Genomic DNA, 16379 nt, shown 5'->3' on the forward strand with positions numbered 1-16379 from the left:
TGAAATGAAAAATCTCAGAGGACTCAAATATTTTTTTGGAATTGAGGTAGCTATATCAAAACAAAGTATATTTCTTTTTCAAAGGATATATATAGTAGATTTGTGATAGAAGTGAGATTACTGGACTACAAGCCAGCTGATACTACAATTGTTTAGAATCATAAACTTGGAGAGTATGTAGATCAAGTACCAACTAATAAAGAGAGCTATCAAAGATTGGTTTGTAAGCTAATTTATTTATCCCATACGCGCCCAGATATTGCTTATGCTAAGATCATATAGATATAGTAATTCAAATTCTTCGCTATTTGAAGTCATCTCCTAAAAAAGGGCTTTTGTTCTCTAAGAATAACCATCAAAAGATGGTTATACAAATACAAATTGGGAAGGGAATATTTCTGACAGGAAGTCCACATCAGGCTATTTTACCTTCCTAGAAGGCAATCTCATCACATGGAGGAGCAAGTTGCAAAAGGTAGTGGCATTATCTATTGCTGAAGCTGAGTTTAGAGGAATGGCCAAAGGTCTTTGTGAACTTTGGCTAAAAGGTTACTAATCGAGAATGGCTTTGCTCCTAACTTTGAAATGAACTTGTTCTGTGACAAAAAGGCAGCCATTGATATTTCTCATAACCCAGTCTAGCATTTTTTTTTTTATCAGCAAAATAAAATAAACTTTATTGATGAAAACAAAATGCAATACACATAAATACATCAATAAAGCAAGGCAAGAGCAATAAGCATCATAGTGAACCTCTTAATCCCAACTAGGTTGGCACTAAGAGGACCACCCAATCATGTGCAAGTTCAAGCCACAAAAGTTGGAGAGATACCAACACATATTACTACCTCAACAAATTTCAAAAAAACAACTAGGCAAATAAACCACCCAAACACATTGCCATAATAACCACCCAAATCCTAGTAGATCACACAGCAATATCAACAGCAACAGAATTATCAATGATAAACTCCACAAAGATTCAACTTCATTAGCCCATCCAGCCATTGAAGATCACACTGCATAGGCCCCCACTGAACATGATGGATTATACCAACAACAGGACACCCCAAAACCAAGCATCCTTAAAGCACTTCCCTCGTACCACCACCCAAACAAAATCTAATATGCTTCAACTTGAAAATAAAATCATGCACTGTGAATTTATGATCTTTAAACACTTCCTTGAACCACACATCCATTCTAAACTTTATCAGATCACACACACCTTCCACATTTGGGACAACATCCCTAAACAAGCATTCATTACGATGTTTCCACAAGGATCATAGTACTGTTATAGGAATAACTTCCTATATCATCCTCTTCTTTTTGCTGAGCATAACCCCTGCCCACCAGTTAAGAATAGCCTCCACTATATCTGGCAATGCACATTGTACATCCCACCAATTTAGTATTTCTGACCACACTCTCCAAGCCACATGATTAAGTGACTCATCCACAAATTTGCACAGAATGCAGAGGGTTGATGCATTTGCATTAAGAACACTACTCCGGAGAAGAAAGTCTGATGTTTTAAGTCTATCTTTCCAAGCAAGCCACCAAAAAAATTGAACTCTAGGAGAAATGTACTTCACCCACACCCTTTTGCTAGTTACACTATAGCTGCCAAAACCACATGCCATAAATTTATACACTGATTCAACTGTAAACCTTCCTATTTTTGAAGCCTCCCAAACCATTGTATATTCGGAGAATGACCTGATAGCAGGATCTGCCTCTAGATATCCTATCAATCTGGTAACCTCCGTACTTTCCCAATCATATAGCTCCCTTCTGAATTGGAGTGACCACTCACATGTATCCTTCTTCCTTTCCAACATTGCAGATAAAGACGCTCCCTTATTTACTACCAATCTATATAAAAGTGGGAACTCATCTTTAAAACTTAAATTTACACACCATTTATCAATCCAAAACTTCACTCTATGGCCATTATCCACTTTTAACCTACAATTTTCCAGAAAAAAACTTCATAAGGCTATTATTCTGTTCAATGCCTTTCACTGTATCCTTCCAAATTTTTGAACACCTGTTGTTAGAGCTGAATGGAGGCCGCCAATTCCTCTTATCTACCATGTATTTGCTGCATATGACTCTTTTCCATAGTGCTTTGCTCTCAACTCCAAACCTCTAATACCATTTCAATAAAAGGCAAACATTGACATCATTAACTCTCCTAACCCCCTATCCTCATTGCTCAACAAGTTTGGAGACTTCCTTCCATTTTATACTAGGTGAACTTTTTTTCTTAATTCAGACCCACCCCAGAGGAATGAGGCCTGAAGCTTGTCCAGCTCTTTTACAACCCCTTGTGGCATTTTATACAATGACAGATAATACATGGGCATAGAAGAGAGTACAAATTTTATCAAAGTCAACCTCCTTACAAATAAGAGTAATCTCATTTTTCCAACCTACCAGTTTACTTCTGACTTTGTCTAAAACAGGTCTCCAAGTTGCTTTTCTACTTGGGTTAACACCCAATGGTAATCCAAGGCACTTAATTGGCAAACTTTTCACTTTGCAATTTAGCACTAATACAAACTCATTCATAGATTCAACTGGAACTCCCGCTCCACTCACTACACTTTTGTGATAGTTTATCTTCAGACCTGACAGTATTTCAAAGCACCTCAATATTCTCTTCAAATTTATAACTTCTAAAACATTAGCTTCACACAATAATATGGAGTCATCTGCAAAATGTAAGTGAGTCAGAACTACCCCACTTGAGCCAATCTTTATCCCTTTTATCAACTCTATATCCAAAGCTCTTGACAGTAATATGCTTAATCCCTCTGCTACTATATTGAACAGAAAAGGGGATAGCGAACCCCTTGTTTGAGCCCTCTTTGTGGACTAAATTCTCCAGTTGGTGCTCCATTAACAAGTACATATAATCTAGAAGAGGTAATACACTCCTTAATCCATTCCACCCACTTTCCTCCAAACCCAAAATTTGTCATCATTGGCAACAAAAAAATCCCAATTCAATAAGTCATAGGCTTTCTCAAAACCTAGCTCTATGATCAAACCTCTTTTCCTAAATTTCTTCCAACCTTCCACAACCTCATTTGCCACCAAAACACCATCTAATGTGTTCCTACCTCCTAGGAATGCTGATTGATTTTCACTTATAATTTGAGGTAGCACTGCCTTCAACCTAGAAGATAGTACCTTAGAGAGAATTTTATACAATGAGCCAACCAAACTAATTGGTCTATAATCAACTAAACCCACCGGATTCTCCTTCTTAAGGACCAAAGTGATAAAAGAACTATTGATCCCTTTAACCAACTTACTATTTTTATGAAATTCACTCAAAAAATTGACCACATCACTCTTCATTACCTTCTACATCTTTTGGATACATGCCAAGTTAAACCCATCTAGGCCTGGAGCCTTATTGCCATCACAATCCTTGACAGCACACCTTATCTCTGCCTCAACAAAATGGGTTGTTCCTTACTGACTTGAATGATCCCTCCAAAACAGGTCTCGATCTCCACTCTTCTGTGAATTGTCTTTGAAAATATACTTGAACCTCTTGCTTTATTTTATTTGGATCTTCAAAAACCTCATCTCCTATAGATAATGAGTTTATCTCATTTCTCCCCTATCTACAATTGACTACCACATGGAAATGTCTTGAATTTTTGTTTTCCTTTAAGCCCCAATTCAGTCTTGATTTTTGAAGCCACATCCACCCCACCATTCTATACAGTCTGCAAATTTCATCACTAACCTCTCTTCTTCTAGCTTTTTCTGCCTCTTCAAGCTCTCTTTCCTCTACTACCAGATCAATCTTATGCAACTCATCCTTTGCTTGCTTCAGTTTAGTATTTACATTTCCAAATACTTCACTATTCCACTATTTCAGAAATAGCTTGAACTTTGTCATCTTCTTAAATAATCTGAATCCAGCCCATCCCTCAACATCATGCTCCTTCCACAACTTTTCCACAAAAGGTAAGAAATTTGGATGTAGTGTCCATGCATTTAAAAACCTAAAGGGCCTGGGGCCCCAATCTCTCTCATCCTCTATCAATAATAAAGGGCTATGATCAGACAATGCTCTAAGTAACCCCTACAACTTTCGATTAAATGATTCCAACCATTTTGGTTCCACTAATACCCTGTCAATTCTGCTCCATTTTTCCCCATTCCCTTGAGTTGCACCATGTATATCTTCTACCTAACTGGGGTAGATCATTCACCTCACTTTTATCAATGAATTCATTCAGCTCCTTTATACCCTTATCCCTTCTAGAACACCCTTTTTCTCTCACCAATGTTTCTGATTTCATTGAAGTCAATCCCCAAGCACCAAGGATTAGGGAACTCCTCCTTTAACTTCAACAGACTCTCCCATAATTTCCCTCTTTGTCCCACTGCATTGGGTGCATATAAATTTACTATAACACAATCAAAAGAAAAGAATAAAGTACCTGATAAAAGAATGAATCTTCTACTGCAGCAACATCTTGAGACCAGGAGCACTCCTAGATCCCATATACATAATAAACCACCTGCAGTTCCTTCAACATCCATTGTCATGAAATCCATCCTCTCCCTATCCCATAATTCCCTCACCTCCTTTTCTGACATAGATGCTTTCTTTGTCTCCTGAAACAATGCAATGTCAGCTCCTCTAGCTTTCATCATGCTTTTAATTTTATTCATTTTTTCCTTCCTACCCAATTCTGTCACATTCCATGATAGTATCTTTATCATTGAACATTGACACTTAACCCAGCCCCCCAATATCTACATTTTAACTTGCAGCATCAGTGTCCCTCCCATTCTTTCTTTATCCTTTGCCTCTAGATCCAATTTTTTTATAACACCCCATCTTCATTACCTTTGCATTTTACTCCCAATAATTTCCCAATTTGTAAAGTTGCATAAGCCTCTTTAAGTACATTTTTGGTGCAACTGTTGTTCTCCATAGTGCCCCTTTTGGACCTATTTAACTTGATGTGGCTCCTTTGTAGCCATATCTTTTTGCCAGGTAAACCGTCTTCGTCTCATTTATCTTTTTTCCATTTGATTTCCCTATTTTTTTTTTTTCCTATTTCTCCAGTCTTCAACATACTCCACCTTCATGGGTCTGTGACATATCCGAACTAAATATCATAGGCCCTAATACACTTTGAGGACCACATTGTACATCAAACTTCAAACCCAAGTCTTGCACCACCACCCATTTTATCATGTTGTCCAACCCACCTGTAAGGCCCACCTCATTACTACGGCCCAACTCCACTTTTAATTCCACCCCAGGTTTTAGTAAACTTGAACCACATAGGCTTCTTACAAAACCTGGCGTGACAACCTGATCATCACACTTCTGGCATTCCATCACAGAGCTATTGTTTATGTTCCCAACTACCTTCATAATACCTTCTGTCCTCCCTCGAGCTCATTACCAATAGACTCTACCACCACCATTTCAGTTCTCCCAGGTAACTCCTTATCCACCTCATCACTATTCCTTTTTCCACATGTCACATCCCCTATTGACACCTCCTCAATCTGGTCCATCTTACGTGTTGACTCTTCATCCTAGTCATTATTATCTTGATCCTCATCTCTGACATTTTTCCCATCTGCAATCTTCTCACCTATGTTTGAACTGCAATTCTCTTCCCCACCATACTTCTTATTACACTTGCAACTCCCTACCATGATTTTTATTACCCCTGAATGTTGTTCCCACACTCTCACAGAATGAAAAGTACCGTTACATTCTAAATTAATGGCTTTATTGATTGGCTCCATATAGCTAGTTACTATTTAAATTTTTGTATACTCGAATTATACTGGGTTGCAAAAATCTCCTTCAATACAGATCACTTCCCCCCAAAGATTACCAATTCTATTCAATATGGTTTTATTCCATAGATTCCAAGGTAATCCATAGCAACATAACCATACCTTACGTTCTTTCACTATAACCAGCTCAGGTTCTCACTCCACTATTTCCTCACACCAGTCCTCTACCCACACCTTTATGTTCTCCAATTTTGCTTTCCTTTCCTCTTTGGATTTAAAAGTTTTCAATACATCCCTACCCCCACCATCCCTCACCAATACATTCTTCATGTCCCTCTCCTAAATTTCTTCTTTATGTTTAATGTTGGCAAATGTTGGTTTAAGGTGCACCACAACACTGTCATATAACCACCTATTCCATATTTCCTCTGCCTTGATTGTAACAATTCCTCCTCCCATGTTGCTAGTGCTCTTAGTAACCTCTGCATAAGATCTAAACCCTGTTACTAGTTTCCAAACACTACTTCCACTCATTCCATTAATGAAAGAATCTTTTGGTTTGGGTTGATGGTATCCATTCTCCTCAGGTTTCCCCTTAGCATAATCTATATGCTTTACTTTGAGTCTCTTGTCGACCACCCGTATCCCATTGGCCTTTTGCACTGCTACTTCGACTACCACTGCACAGTCAGATGTGACGAAAGCAAATCTAGCATTCCTCACTTTCCTTCTCTTCTACGGAATGTAAACATCTTTCACTACTCCAAACTTCCTGAATATGTCAAACAACCTCTTCAGATTCATTGAGCTTGGTAGTTCATCCACAAATATTGTGAAAACTCTTGTATTTGCTTCCTTTCTCCACCCTCTCTGTCTTCCTCTCTGTTTCAACACATGGATCAATCAACCTTGCCTTTCTTCATCTGTTTCCTGTCTGCAATCCTAAGGTACATAACAAAAAGTATATCGGTTTGATATCCTTTATACATATATAACTCCCCAATCTAGCATGATCATACTAAACACGTTAAAGTCGGTTGACATTTCATCAAACAGAATCTTGAAGCCAAGATAATTCAATTACCATTTGTTAAATCTAAAGACCAACTGGCACATATACTTACAAAGGCTCTATCTAGCAAAACTTTTTACAACTCACTTGACAAGTTGGGCATTGGAGATATTTATGCACCAACTTGAGGGGAATGTTGGCATGAGTTGTCAATGAAGAGATAATTGGAGAAATTATAGGATTAGTTTATTTTGGAATCCCTTATTTCAAGGGTCAACCAAGATATTAGCCTTAGAAAGTGCACAGTCTAGAATAGCTTCCATAACTCTCTCTTTGTACTACTATATATGCACGTATTTGTTCCTATAAAGATATAGAAAATAATTCTCTTCTTTTTATTAGGGGGTCCTAAGAAGAAAGGTATGGACATTTAGCAATTCCCATTATATATACAATTTTACACACAATTCTACATATACAAATCATGTAGAAGGAAAAATCTAAATCAAACCAAGAAAGAAAGCTCCATTAGATTCAAGTCTCTAAAGCTCTGAAGGTCTTTTCGCCAAAGCCTGTCAATCTCCATAAAGCATAAAGCTCGGAGGATCAAATCAAAGTTTATCGTGAAACTAACAAATTTAGTGTCTTCTATTAAATTGACAAAGATTTTGGAAATCTGGTTTGAGAATAAAGTGATCAAGCCCTCAAGTCAAAAATCTACAAATTTGTCATCTTCTTCACAATACTTGGAGAAGATATCACCATTTGATTCGGGAACAAGATGTCAAGCACTCGAATCAATTTTTTTAAGAGAAGAATCAGATGATTATTTTCTTTTATTAGAAAAATCATCAGAGATTGTACTCGCATTATTTAAATTAATAAATTTATATTTGTTACTTTATTTTTTGTCTTTATTTTGCGGATAATAAATTTGAGTGTACATCATCTATCCTATGTAATCTTTAATTGGCCTTTGAATTTTGGCATTTAGTATACATTATTGTTCCAATTTCTTTCATAAGTTGTTTGTGTCCCACATAACATATTTTTTAAGTTGGTTAGGATTAGTTTTTCCAATTTTACATTTTGGAATGTCACTAGATTGAGCGTTGGTTTATTTGTCACATTAGACTGTAAACCATTGTGTCGGTCGTCCTTGTTATTTTATTAAATAGGTTATCCGTTCACTTGTATATATACCAAGTTATTTGGTTTAGGTGTATCTTGAGCTAAAGGTTGTAGCCCAATCATACCTGGTTTGGGTTGTGATCATTAATTTTACAAGTAGATTGAACATAGTATATTAAATATGTATGAGTATGTAACAGAGAAGAGAGGAGGGGGAAGGGGGGTGTATTTGACTTGGAAAATGTTAAAATACAACTTTTTATACAATTCATAGAGAACAATATTGTAGTGATATTTTTACCAATATGAAACACAATGATGCACTTACTATTTCTTCAACAAATTGATCTAAATAAATTTACACCATTCTTATTCAAGATTTTTGTACATAAATTTTGTTTGGATGTCACCCATTTGGCTCATTGTCTCCTTTCCATTTGGTTGTGTTGTTACCAAGTCTATTAGACAAAGAACACAAGCAGTGAACTTTTGTAATATAAATGAAATAAAATGGCTTGAACTACGCAACAAATAATATTAGTAATGTGCTAAAACATACAGAATTCTTAGAAAAAGGAAAGAAAAGAAAAACGCTTATAGAATGATGTGGCAGTGATTGATTTTGCAATTATTAACTACAGTGGTGGGTATTTTTATTTTCTATGAGTGGATATGAATGGGCTATATCATTTGGTATAATATTTTTATATATAAATTTTGTTGAATGATGATTGTGAACTAGTTTTATGTGATTAGAGCCATCAGGCATGGATATGCTATGGAAACTACTACTCTAGTCCATTATATTCTAGAAAGCACGGTCAATACTACTTTCCATAACCCCAAAAATCCATCTCTCCACGCAATGGTAGTTGTTGATTCATTTGGTGGTGCATTGATGATGATGATGATGCATTTGCATCCTCAAACCTCACACCTTTGGATGAGCCTTCGTCATGACCAAGATGAGGAGTAGTAGTTACAAGTCTATCGAGCATTAATCCCCATTCATTCAAATTATCATCTCTTCCAGGCCCAGCAACAGCAATCATATTTTGAGATGAACCTTCACATGTCCCAACCTCTAACCCTGGCTCGCTAGCTTGGTACTGAAGGTTCTCACTCCCACCACTTTCACAATCTCTAGGGTTTGACATTAGTTGTTTTAGCATTATTGGTGAATCTGAAGGAAGAGTTGAGTAATCAACGTAGCCCATCGACTTATGGGTTGGAGGGGGGATAAAATTCTGGGCTTGAAGATGGTGATGGGAAGGATAAGGTACCGAAATAGGGATGTGGATGGGGTTGTGAGAATAGTTAAGGGCAAGCTCAGACTTGTATAGATCAAAGGTTTGTTGGCTTCCATGTACATGTGTGTGCTGCTGTTGCTGCTGCTGTTGGTGTAGTAGATACAAATCGTCTCTGCTGTGCCTATGTGTAAAGAAGGTACGGGGCTGAATCTGATTCGGCGCATTTGAGTCATTGTTGAGCTGATCTGGGGCTATACTAATACTATTAGCTCCTCCTCCTCCTTCATTTCCAATCTTGAATAAGTTCTTCTTCTTGAACACTCTACAAACCACCCACCCATCCTCCTGCAAATAAAATGCATGCATGATCATGAGAAGCGTACTCCATTTAAAACCATCTTGTGATGCTTATTGTTAATTGGAGAGAGAGGGTGCGAGTTTATATAAATTGGTATAGTAATTGCCTAGTATGTTAATTAGCCTCGTCATCATCCTATATTTGGCCCATTTATGTACTCAAATAATTTCTCACTTTTCACATTATGAGATGTCAATGCTTACCTTTATTTTGTGGCAGCATTTCATGCTTTCCTTTTGTTGGTTCCTCACCAACTAGCGCTGAGAGCTTTGTCTTAACTCCAAACTCCTCTTTATTAATATATCTTATCATACCTTGTATGTTTTCATCAATAAAGATTTTTTTACCGATAAAAAAAAAATGCTTACCTTTATTTTTTGATTAGCAAAAAAAGTTTTATTGATGAAAAAACAAACGACTTGCAAAGATACATTAACAAAATTGGGAAGTGCATTAAGCATCATAGCTCCATAATCCCAACTAGGTTGGGTGCGTATTATTTGATGTCAATGCTTACCCTTTATTTGATGATCATATTATTCATATATAGATATATATATATATATATATATATATATGGCTCTGAACCATTTACGTTTTTACAAGGTTGGGTGCGTAAACCGGTAGTCTTTATTGCCCAAGTCTAACTCTTCGCTCCATGCTTATTTATATATAAAGATTGAATGGGTATGCTTTGCATCTGGGTTCATGCATTGAAAGCTTTTGCAGGTCAACATTATAAGAGCAATCACATTTTAATTATCATTTGATATGTATTCAATATGACTGGACATTAAGAAAATTTATGAAAGACATTGTATCAATGATGGTGGATGTTCTGCCACATAAATAAAATTTAATTAGAAAAACATGATCATTCTAAAATTATTGCATGCATACTTGGTGTTTGTTGTTCTAAAGTTGAAAAAAAAATTACACACATGTAGTCAAATAAAAAGAAGAGAAAAATTGGAGGCACCAACTTTTAAAATTTTCCCTTAGTCGTTAGTCAGAAAATCATACCTCTATTCATAACGAGCGCTCTCATTGCAGTCAAAATCATGATATCCCACGATACTACTCTAATATTTTGAGGTCGCCCAAAGGGATTGGGCAATAAGATTGTTAGTCCCAAACTTAGAATATCAAAATGCACTAAAATATTTATCTTTTTAACCCGTTAAAGTTCAAGGGGTTGTAGATCAATTGCCTCTTAAAGAGCATAGATCCAGTTATTTAGTTTGTCGATTTTGGGTTGACTTTCAAACTAGCTTGTATGTTGAGATAATCTTACTATATCAATGCTATCCATTAGGAAAGTTTATCTAATAGGAAAATCTAAACCAATCAAAAAAGAGAACCGCAAGACAAATCTTGTCTTGAGATGGGGTCTTATTCTTACTAGAAGAGAACACTTTTTTTTTATCAACAACAAAGAACCTTTATTGATGATGGAAAACCTTACATAAAGGAATAGAACATCAACAAAAAAAGAGGGACGATGCAAGCCATCACATGGCAGCACCAAACCAGCAAGACCCTGTTGGTGAGAAACCAACAGAGACAGCAACCTAGTCAAGACAGCAACCTAGAAGAGAACACTTATCACTATATATAAGCCATAATGGCAATCAATTCATAAGAGAGAGAGAGAGAGAATTGGATTTCTTACACTAGGGCTGTCTTGGCTGTCATCACCATCTTCAAGCCGGTACTCATGCATGATCCAATCAGTCTTCTGGCCATGGGGAGCTCTTCCTCGATAGAAAACGAGGGTTTTCCTCATACCAATCTTCTTGAAGCTATTCCTTATGCATTTATCCCTCCCAGTTGCCTTCCAAAACCCGACATTTGTTGCCCTATTTGTCCTTGAACCTGTCGGGTACTTTCTATCCTTGTGGCTAAAGAAGTACCACTCATTCTGTGGTGTCGAACCTATTTTACATCTCTCTGTATATACATGTATAAAGAGCATAAAATAATAATTAAGACCAATATTTAAACTTACGTAAGTAGCATATTAAATGTTTTCAAAAAGATTGAGAAGAAATGAAGGATATTAAATGTTTTCAAAAAGATTGAGAAGAAATGAAGGATCCAGTAGAGTGCATTATAATCAGAAGTTGCAAAATGCAAACTTGCAAGGGAGAAGATTGTATTGTTTCAAAACCTTTCCGATTGGATAGAAGTGTATGATATATATATATATATATATTGCTTTTTTGGGTTAAGATATGTTACTTTGTGTCTACTTCTCTTTTGTTGAGAGATGGTACTCTCTTCCCTTTTTTTTTTTTTTTTGGTATTATTTTAAGTTCTTTAATGAAATTGTAATTTTGTAGTAAATCTTCATCAAAAGTATTTTAAAATGAATCTAAGGTTATTTTAAGTAATCTATACTATATATTAAGCAAAAGAGATTTTTAACCCCAAGGTCTGTGAGAGTTTCAATATCTCAATTTGAATTTTCTAAATTTTTTATTTTTTAAAAAAAAAAACTCAGCATTTATTGATTTAGTCAAAATCTCCTGATCAGCATTTATTAACTTTTTTCAATCCACATGTCTTTCCACATGCCTGCATTTATTGATTTGGTCAAAATTTTCTGATCAGCATTTAAAATCCCCTCATACAAATAATTATAGATACAATCCGTGTATAGTTACTGCAGTACCCTTTTCAACTTGTCTCATACACTATGGTTAGTGATGAGATTGTTAAATTATTTTTATAAAAAATCTTAAAAAACATAATTTATATATTAAAAAAAAAATCTAAAACAAATATAAATATCTATAATTATCCCGTACATAGTACGGGTGATAGGCTGTGATAGGCTAGTAATATTATTATATGAAAGGCATCCATAGAGTGTAAAAATAAATCAATTAAGCATAACTTCTGGCCCACAAAAACAAAATCAAAAAAGTGGGGTTTTCAAGTAACGACATGCGTTATTTTCCAATGGTGTACTTTATGAATTACAAATTTTGAATTCTATAGCATGCATGTATCCTCTAAATTGGAGGCTCCAATAAAAATGGAGCCATTAAAAAATAAAGGACTGAAAGTTAAATACGTATAATTCAATTCTAATTATGATGTTACATATAATTAAAATGAATAGGCTTATCCAATAATAATTAAACACAGTAAGATACTACGGGTTGTCACATCTGTGGGACATCAACTTTATAATGTGTTTGTGTTTCAATAATATATATGAGACTGAGACATGTTTTACATGATGCATAGTGCAACTTGTGTATAACTACACCATGAATGATGTGCATGATGAAATAGAAAGATTTCCTTTGCATATGCAAATTTTAATTCATGATAAATTTGTTCTTGAAGTAAAAGGGCAAAAAGGGATAGTTGTTTAAGCCCCAAAACGCAGTCAATTAGGTGGTTTAAGGGTTTCTTAAACCATTATTAAAAAATTATTACAAACAATCTTAATTCATAGATATTTGCCTCTTTTTCTCTCTCTCTCTCTCTCTCTCTCTCTCTCTCTCTCTCTCTTTTTTTTTTTTTTTTTTTTGATATTTGCCTAATTACTAAGTGATATTTACAACAAAAAATAAAATAAAATAAAATAAAAATTAGCACCTTACCAACTTATTTAAAAATTTAAGCATCCTCACGTGTAGTCAGAATTTTCTTTATAGCAAGCCAAGCACATACAAACATATTTATTTATCGAATAAGCAGTGAGATTTGAACACAAGATCTATTGCATGGTCTAACACTATATTGAATTTTTGACACCGATTTATCTAAAAACTTAAACTGTTAAAAGAAGAGTTACTTTATTATTTATCTTATGTTCTCTACATGTGTTTGGATGCTAGAAAAGAAAATTATGATAATTTATGGATATAGAAATATATATAAACATATCAATACCACTTTTTTTAACTGAAAAATCAAACATTATTGTAGTAATACTATATGTTTAGAATTTTTTTTTTTTTTAAATGTGTAAAGTAAATTGATTCCTGTATGGTCCACTGTACTATATATTTTATTTTCAAATCACTTTTATACCAGATGTATATATTTCTTTTTTTGATCGACAGATATATATATATTTCAAAGTAGAGAGTTTTTCTCATATTATTGTGTTAATAATAAAGAAAGAGATAGTGCAAAAAAAAACTGAAAGTAATAAAGTTGTGACTACTACAAGTTTATCTACGTTTGTTTATACTTTTCAGATAAGAACTATGTTATGTAAATTTATTCAAAAACGAAATCCTTTTTAAATCAGAATAAAATTTGAATTTTTTTTCTATTTTATTTGATCATTACTTTTTTAATTGAATCAAATTCTATTTGAAAATAAAGAGAAAAGTTAGGAATCATGAAAATTTTGTCATGAAAATGATCATGAAAAATTTATGATCCTTAGATTACCTTGATTAGTGTGTGGTGCTTTATTCTAAGTGTAATCCAAAAGTTACAAAGCTTTCATGATTATTTTCATGACAAAATTTTCATGATACCTAGCATTGCTGGAAAATAAATAGTAACTTTATAAGAATTGAACCAAAGAATTCGCCAATTATAACAACTATCTATAATTTTTTTTCTAGTGTAATTAGGGTTTAAATTAGCAGGTGAGGTGAGTAAATTAGTAGTAGTAAGTAAGTAAGTTTACCTTGGAGGTCCCATGGCTCAATCTTATTCAAATCAACCTCTCTGATGACCTCCATGTCAAACTTTTGAAATGTAACCTTCTTCTTCAAGTAGTAGTGAAGAAGCTCTTCGTCGGTCGGGTGGAACCTGAAACCCGGGGGAACACCACCACTTGATGAAGCCATCGCCTTCGCCTTCACCTTCACCTTCACCTTGGATCAAGTTATAGTAGTCTCGTCTCTATCTCTTTCTCTTTCTCTTTCTCTCTGGAGATGTTGTTGAAAATAGGTAAGGTATATTGATAATATGGAAGGAACAAAGGGTTGGGAAATCATTAGATGCTGTGAAAAGGCTTATATATCTCATCTCATGAGTCATGATGGCCTATGATAGGCCTATGCAGTGGAAGTCAAGGGCCGAGAGAGGAGGAGGAGGGTGTTGAAATGTGAGAAAGTTGACGGCCGGTGACTACGCCGCCGGAGAAGCTTAAAGCTATCGTAAAAAGCACGTCCAAGGAATGAACATGAATGAATGATATATATATATATATATATTTATATATTAAACAAGGAGGATGGAGAAGAATTTTTAGTGCTTTACTTTTTCAGCTCCATGTATGTAACGCCGACATCTCTACGCGCACTTCTGACAGCGTGACCTTCACTGCAACTGCCTCTATCATTTCAGGGAAACACTTTTCGTTACGTATTTTTGTATTAAATGTTATAATTTTTTTATTTTTTATTTTTTATTTTTTTATAAAAGTTATAATAATTTGTAATTTAAAAATTAAGCTACGCACATATTTTTGTAATAATGTACATATTTTTTTTTGGATGAAGTATCAATATCTCCCAAAATGTGATATTGTAAACAGTTTAGTCCTTTCTTTTTTTTTTTCTATGAATCTAAAAGTCTCATTAAAATAGAAATGACACAAAAAAGTAGTCACTTATAGGTTTGGATATAATTTTTTAGGAATAAAAGTGGATTGTTTTTTCAAATGTAAAATTACATATTTGGTTAATCTGTATTATAGAGGCTTTAGATTTTTTCTCTTTTTAGAACAAATCTCACATTATAAACAAAAACATAACAACTCAATGTAACACTCCAATAACATAACACTTTAATGTAACACACTAAAAAACTTCTTGGTTTACTTTTTCCAAACGTAACAACGTAACATTTCAAAAAAAAACTCGTTAATGTACTTTTCCTAAACGTAGCATTCTAATGTAACATACAAAAAAAATTTCTTAGTATACTTTTTTCAAACATAACATTCCAATTAATGTAATCTCAAACTAACAATCTAATGTAACACACTAAAAAAAATTTTAATGTATTTTTTCCAAACATAACACTCACAGTTTAAAATTATACATTTGCCCAAAACTTATTAATAAATTTTTGTACACATTTTAGAATAGTTCGAAGAATCACACATTCTTTTCTAGTAGTTTAAAGAATCTCACATCTTTTTTTTTTATTGTTACATTGAAGTGTTACACTAAAGAGTTTTTTTTTTTAGTGTTACGTTTAGAAAAAAAAAATACACTAAGAATTTTTTTTTTAGTGTTACATTTGAGTGTTATAATTTAAAATTATATATTTGTCCAAACCTTATTAAGGAGTTTTTGTATTCCTTTTTGAAATGTTTGAAAATCTCACATCCTTTTGGAATATTTAAAAATTTCATATTTCAAGTCATTTTTGTACTTCTTTCGAAATGTTTTATAAAAAAGATTCTCATATAAGAATTCATCCCAAATTTGATTCATATAGATTGTATATCTTTTCTTTCTAGCACGAAAGAAAAAATAAATAAATAAAATAAAACTAAACAAAAAGGAAACATAATAGAAATAAGAGTATAACTGTAAATTCAATTTTCAAATAACATATGAAATCTATCTTTCCAAAATCAATGAGACTAATTGGTCTATAAGAAAATTATTAGAACTAAATGGAGGGTGCCTCTATTTACACACCACATTTGGTCTTAAGGCATACCACTACTCAGTTCACACTTTTAATAATTTGAAATAACATAATTTTCTCAACACACACCACAACGTTCCATTTTTGCCCTTAGTCCCACACCACTTAGTACACATCTCAGAAAACCTATCTATATATATTTATTTATTTATTTCTGCCATCCCATACTTAACATCACAACACT

The 16379-nt window shown here is 34.0% G+C and overlaps 1 protein-coding gene across 1 annotated transcript; it reads right to left on the reverse strand.

The window, feature by feature from the left end:
- Positions 1 to 8291: 8291 nt before the first annotated feature.
- On the reverse strand, positions 8292 to 14519 carry NAC070 (NAC domain containing protein 70). The gene is made up of 3 exons (XM_028219893.2): positions 14214 to 14519; positions 11223 to 11500; positions 8292 to 9537 (listed from the first exon to the last, which is right to left on the reverse strand). The coding sequence occupies exons 1-3, from the start codon at positions 14374 to 14376 to the stop codon at positions 8770 to 8772; spliced, it is 1209 nt and encodes a 402-aa protein (XP_028075694.2). The 5' UTR covers positions 14377 to 14519; the 3' UTR covers positions 8292 to 8769.
- Positions 14520 to 16379: the final 1860 nt, after the last annotated feature.

The sequence above is a fragment of the Camellia sinensis genome, chromosome 5 (assembly GCF_055761805.1).
Source record: "Camellia sinensis isolate YWXY chromosome 5, ASM5576180v1, whole genome shotgun sequence".
Classification (NCBI taxonomy): Eukaryota; Viridiplantae; Streptophyta; class Magnoliopsida; order Ericales; family Theaceae; genus Camellia; species Camellia sinensis.

Excerpts from the sequence above, each read along its gene's own strand:
- NAC070 (XM_028219893.2), bottom strand. The coding sequence starts at position 14,376 with ATGGCTTCATCAAGTGGTGGTGTTCCCCCGGGTTTCAGGTTCCACCCG. Across the intron at positions 11,501-14,213 it reads TGAGCCATGGGACCTCCAAG|AGAGATGTAAAATAGGTTCG; the intron begins GTAAACTTACTT and ends ATGTATATACAG. Across the intron at positions 9,538-11,222 it reads ACAGCCAAGACAGCCCTAGT|GAGGATGGGTGGGTGGTTTG; the intron begins GTAAGAAATCCA and ends TTTTATTTGCAG.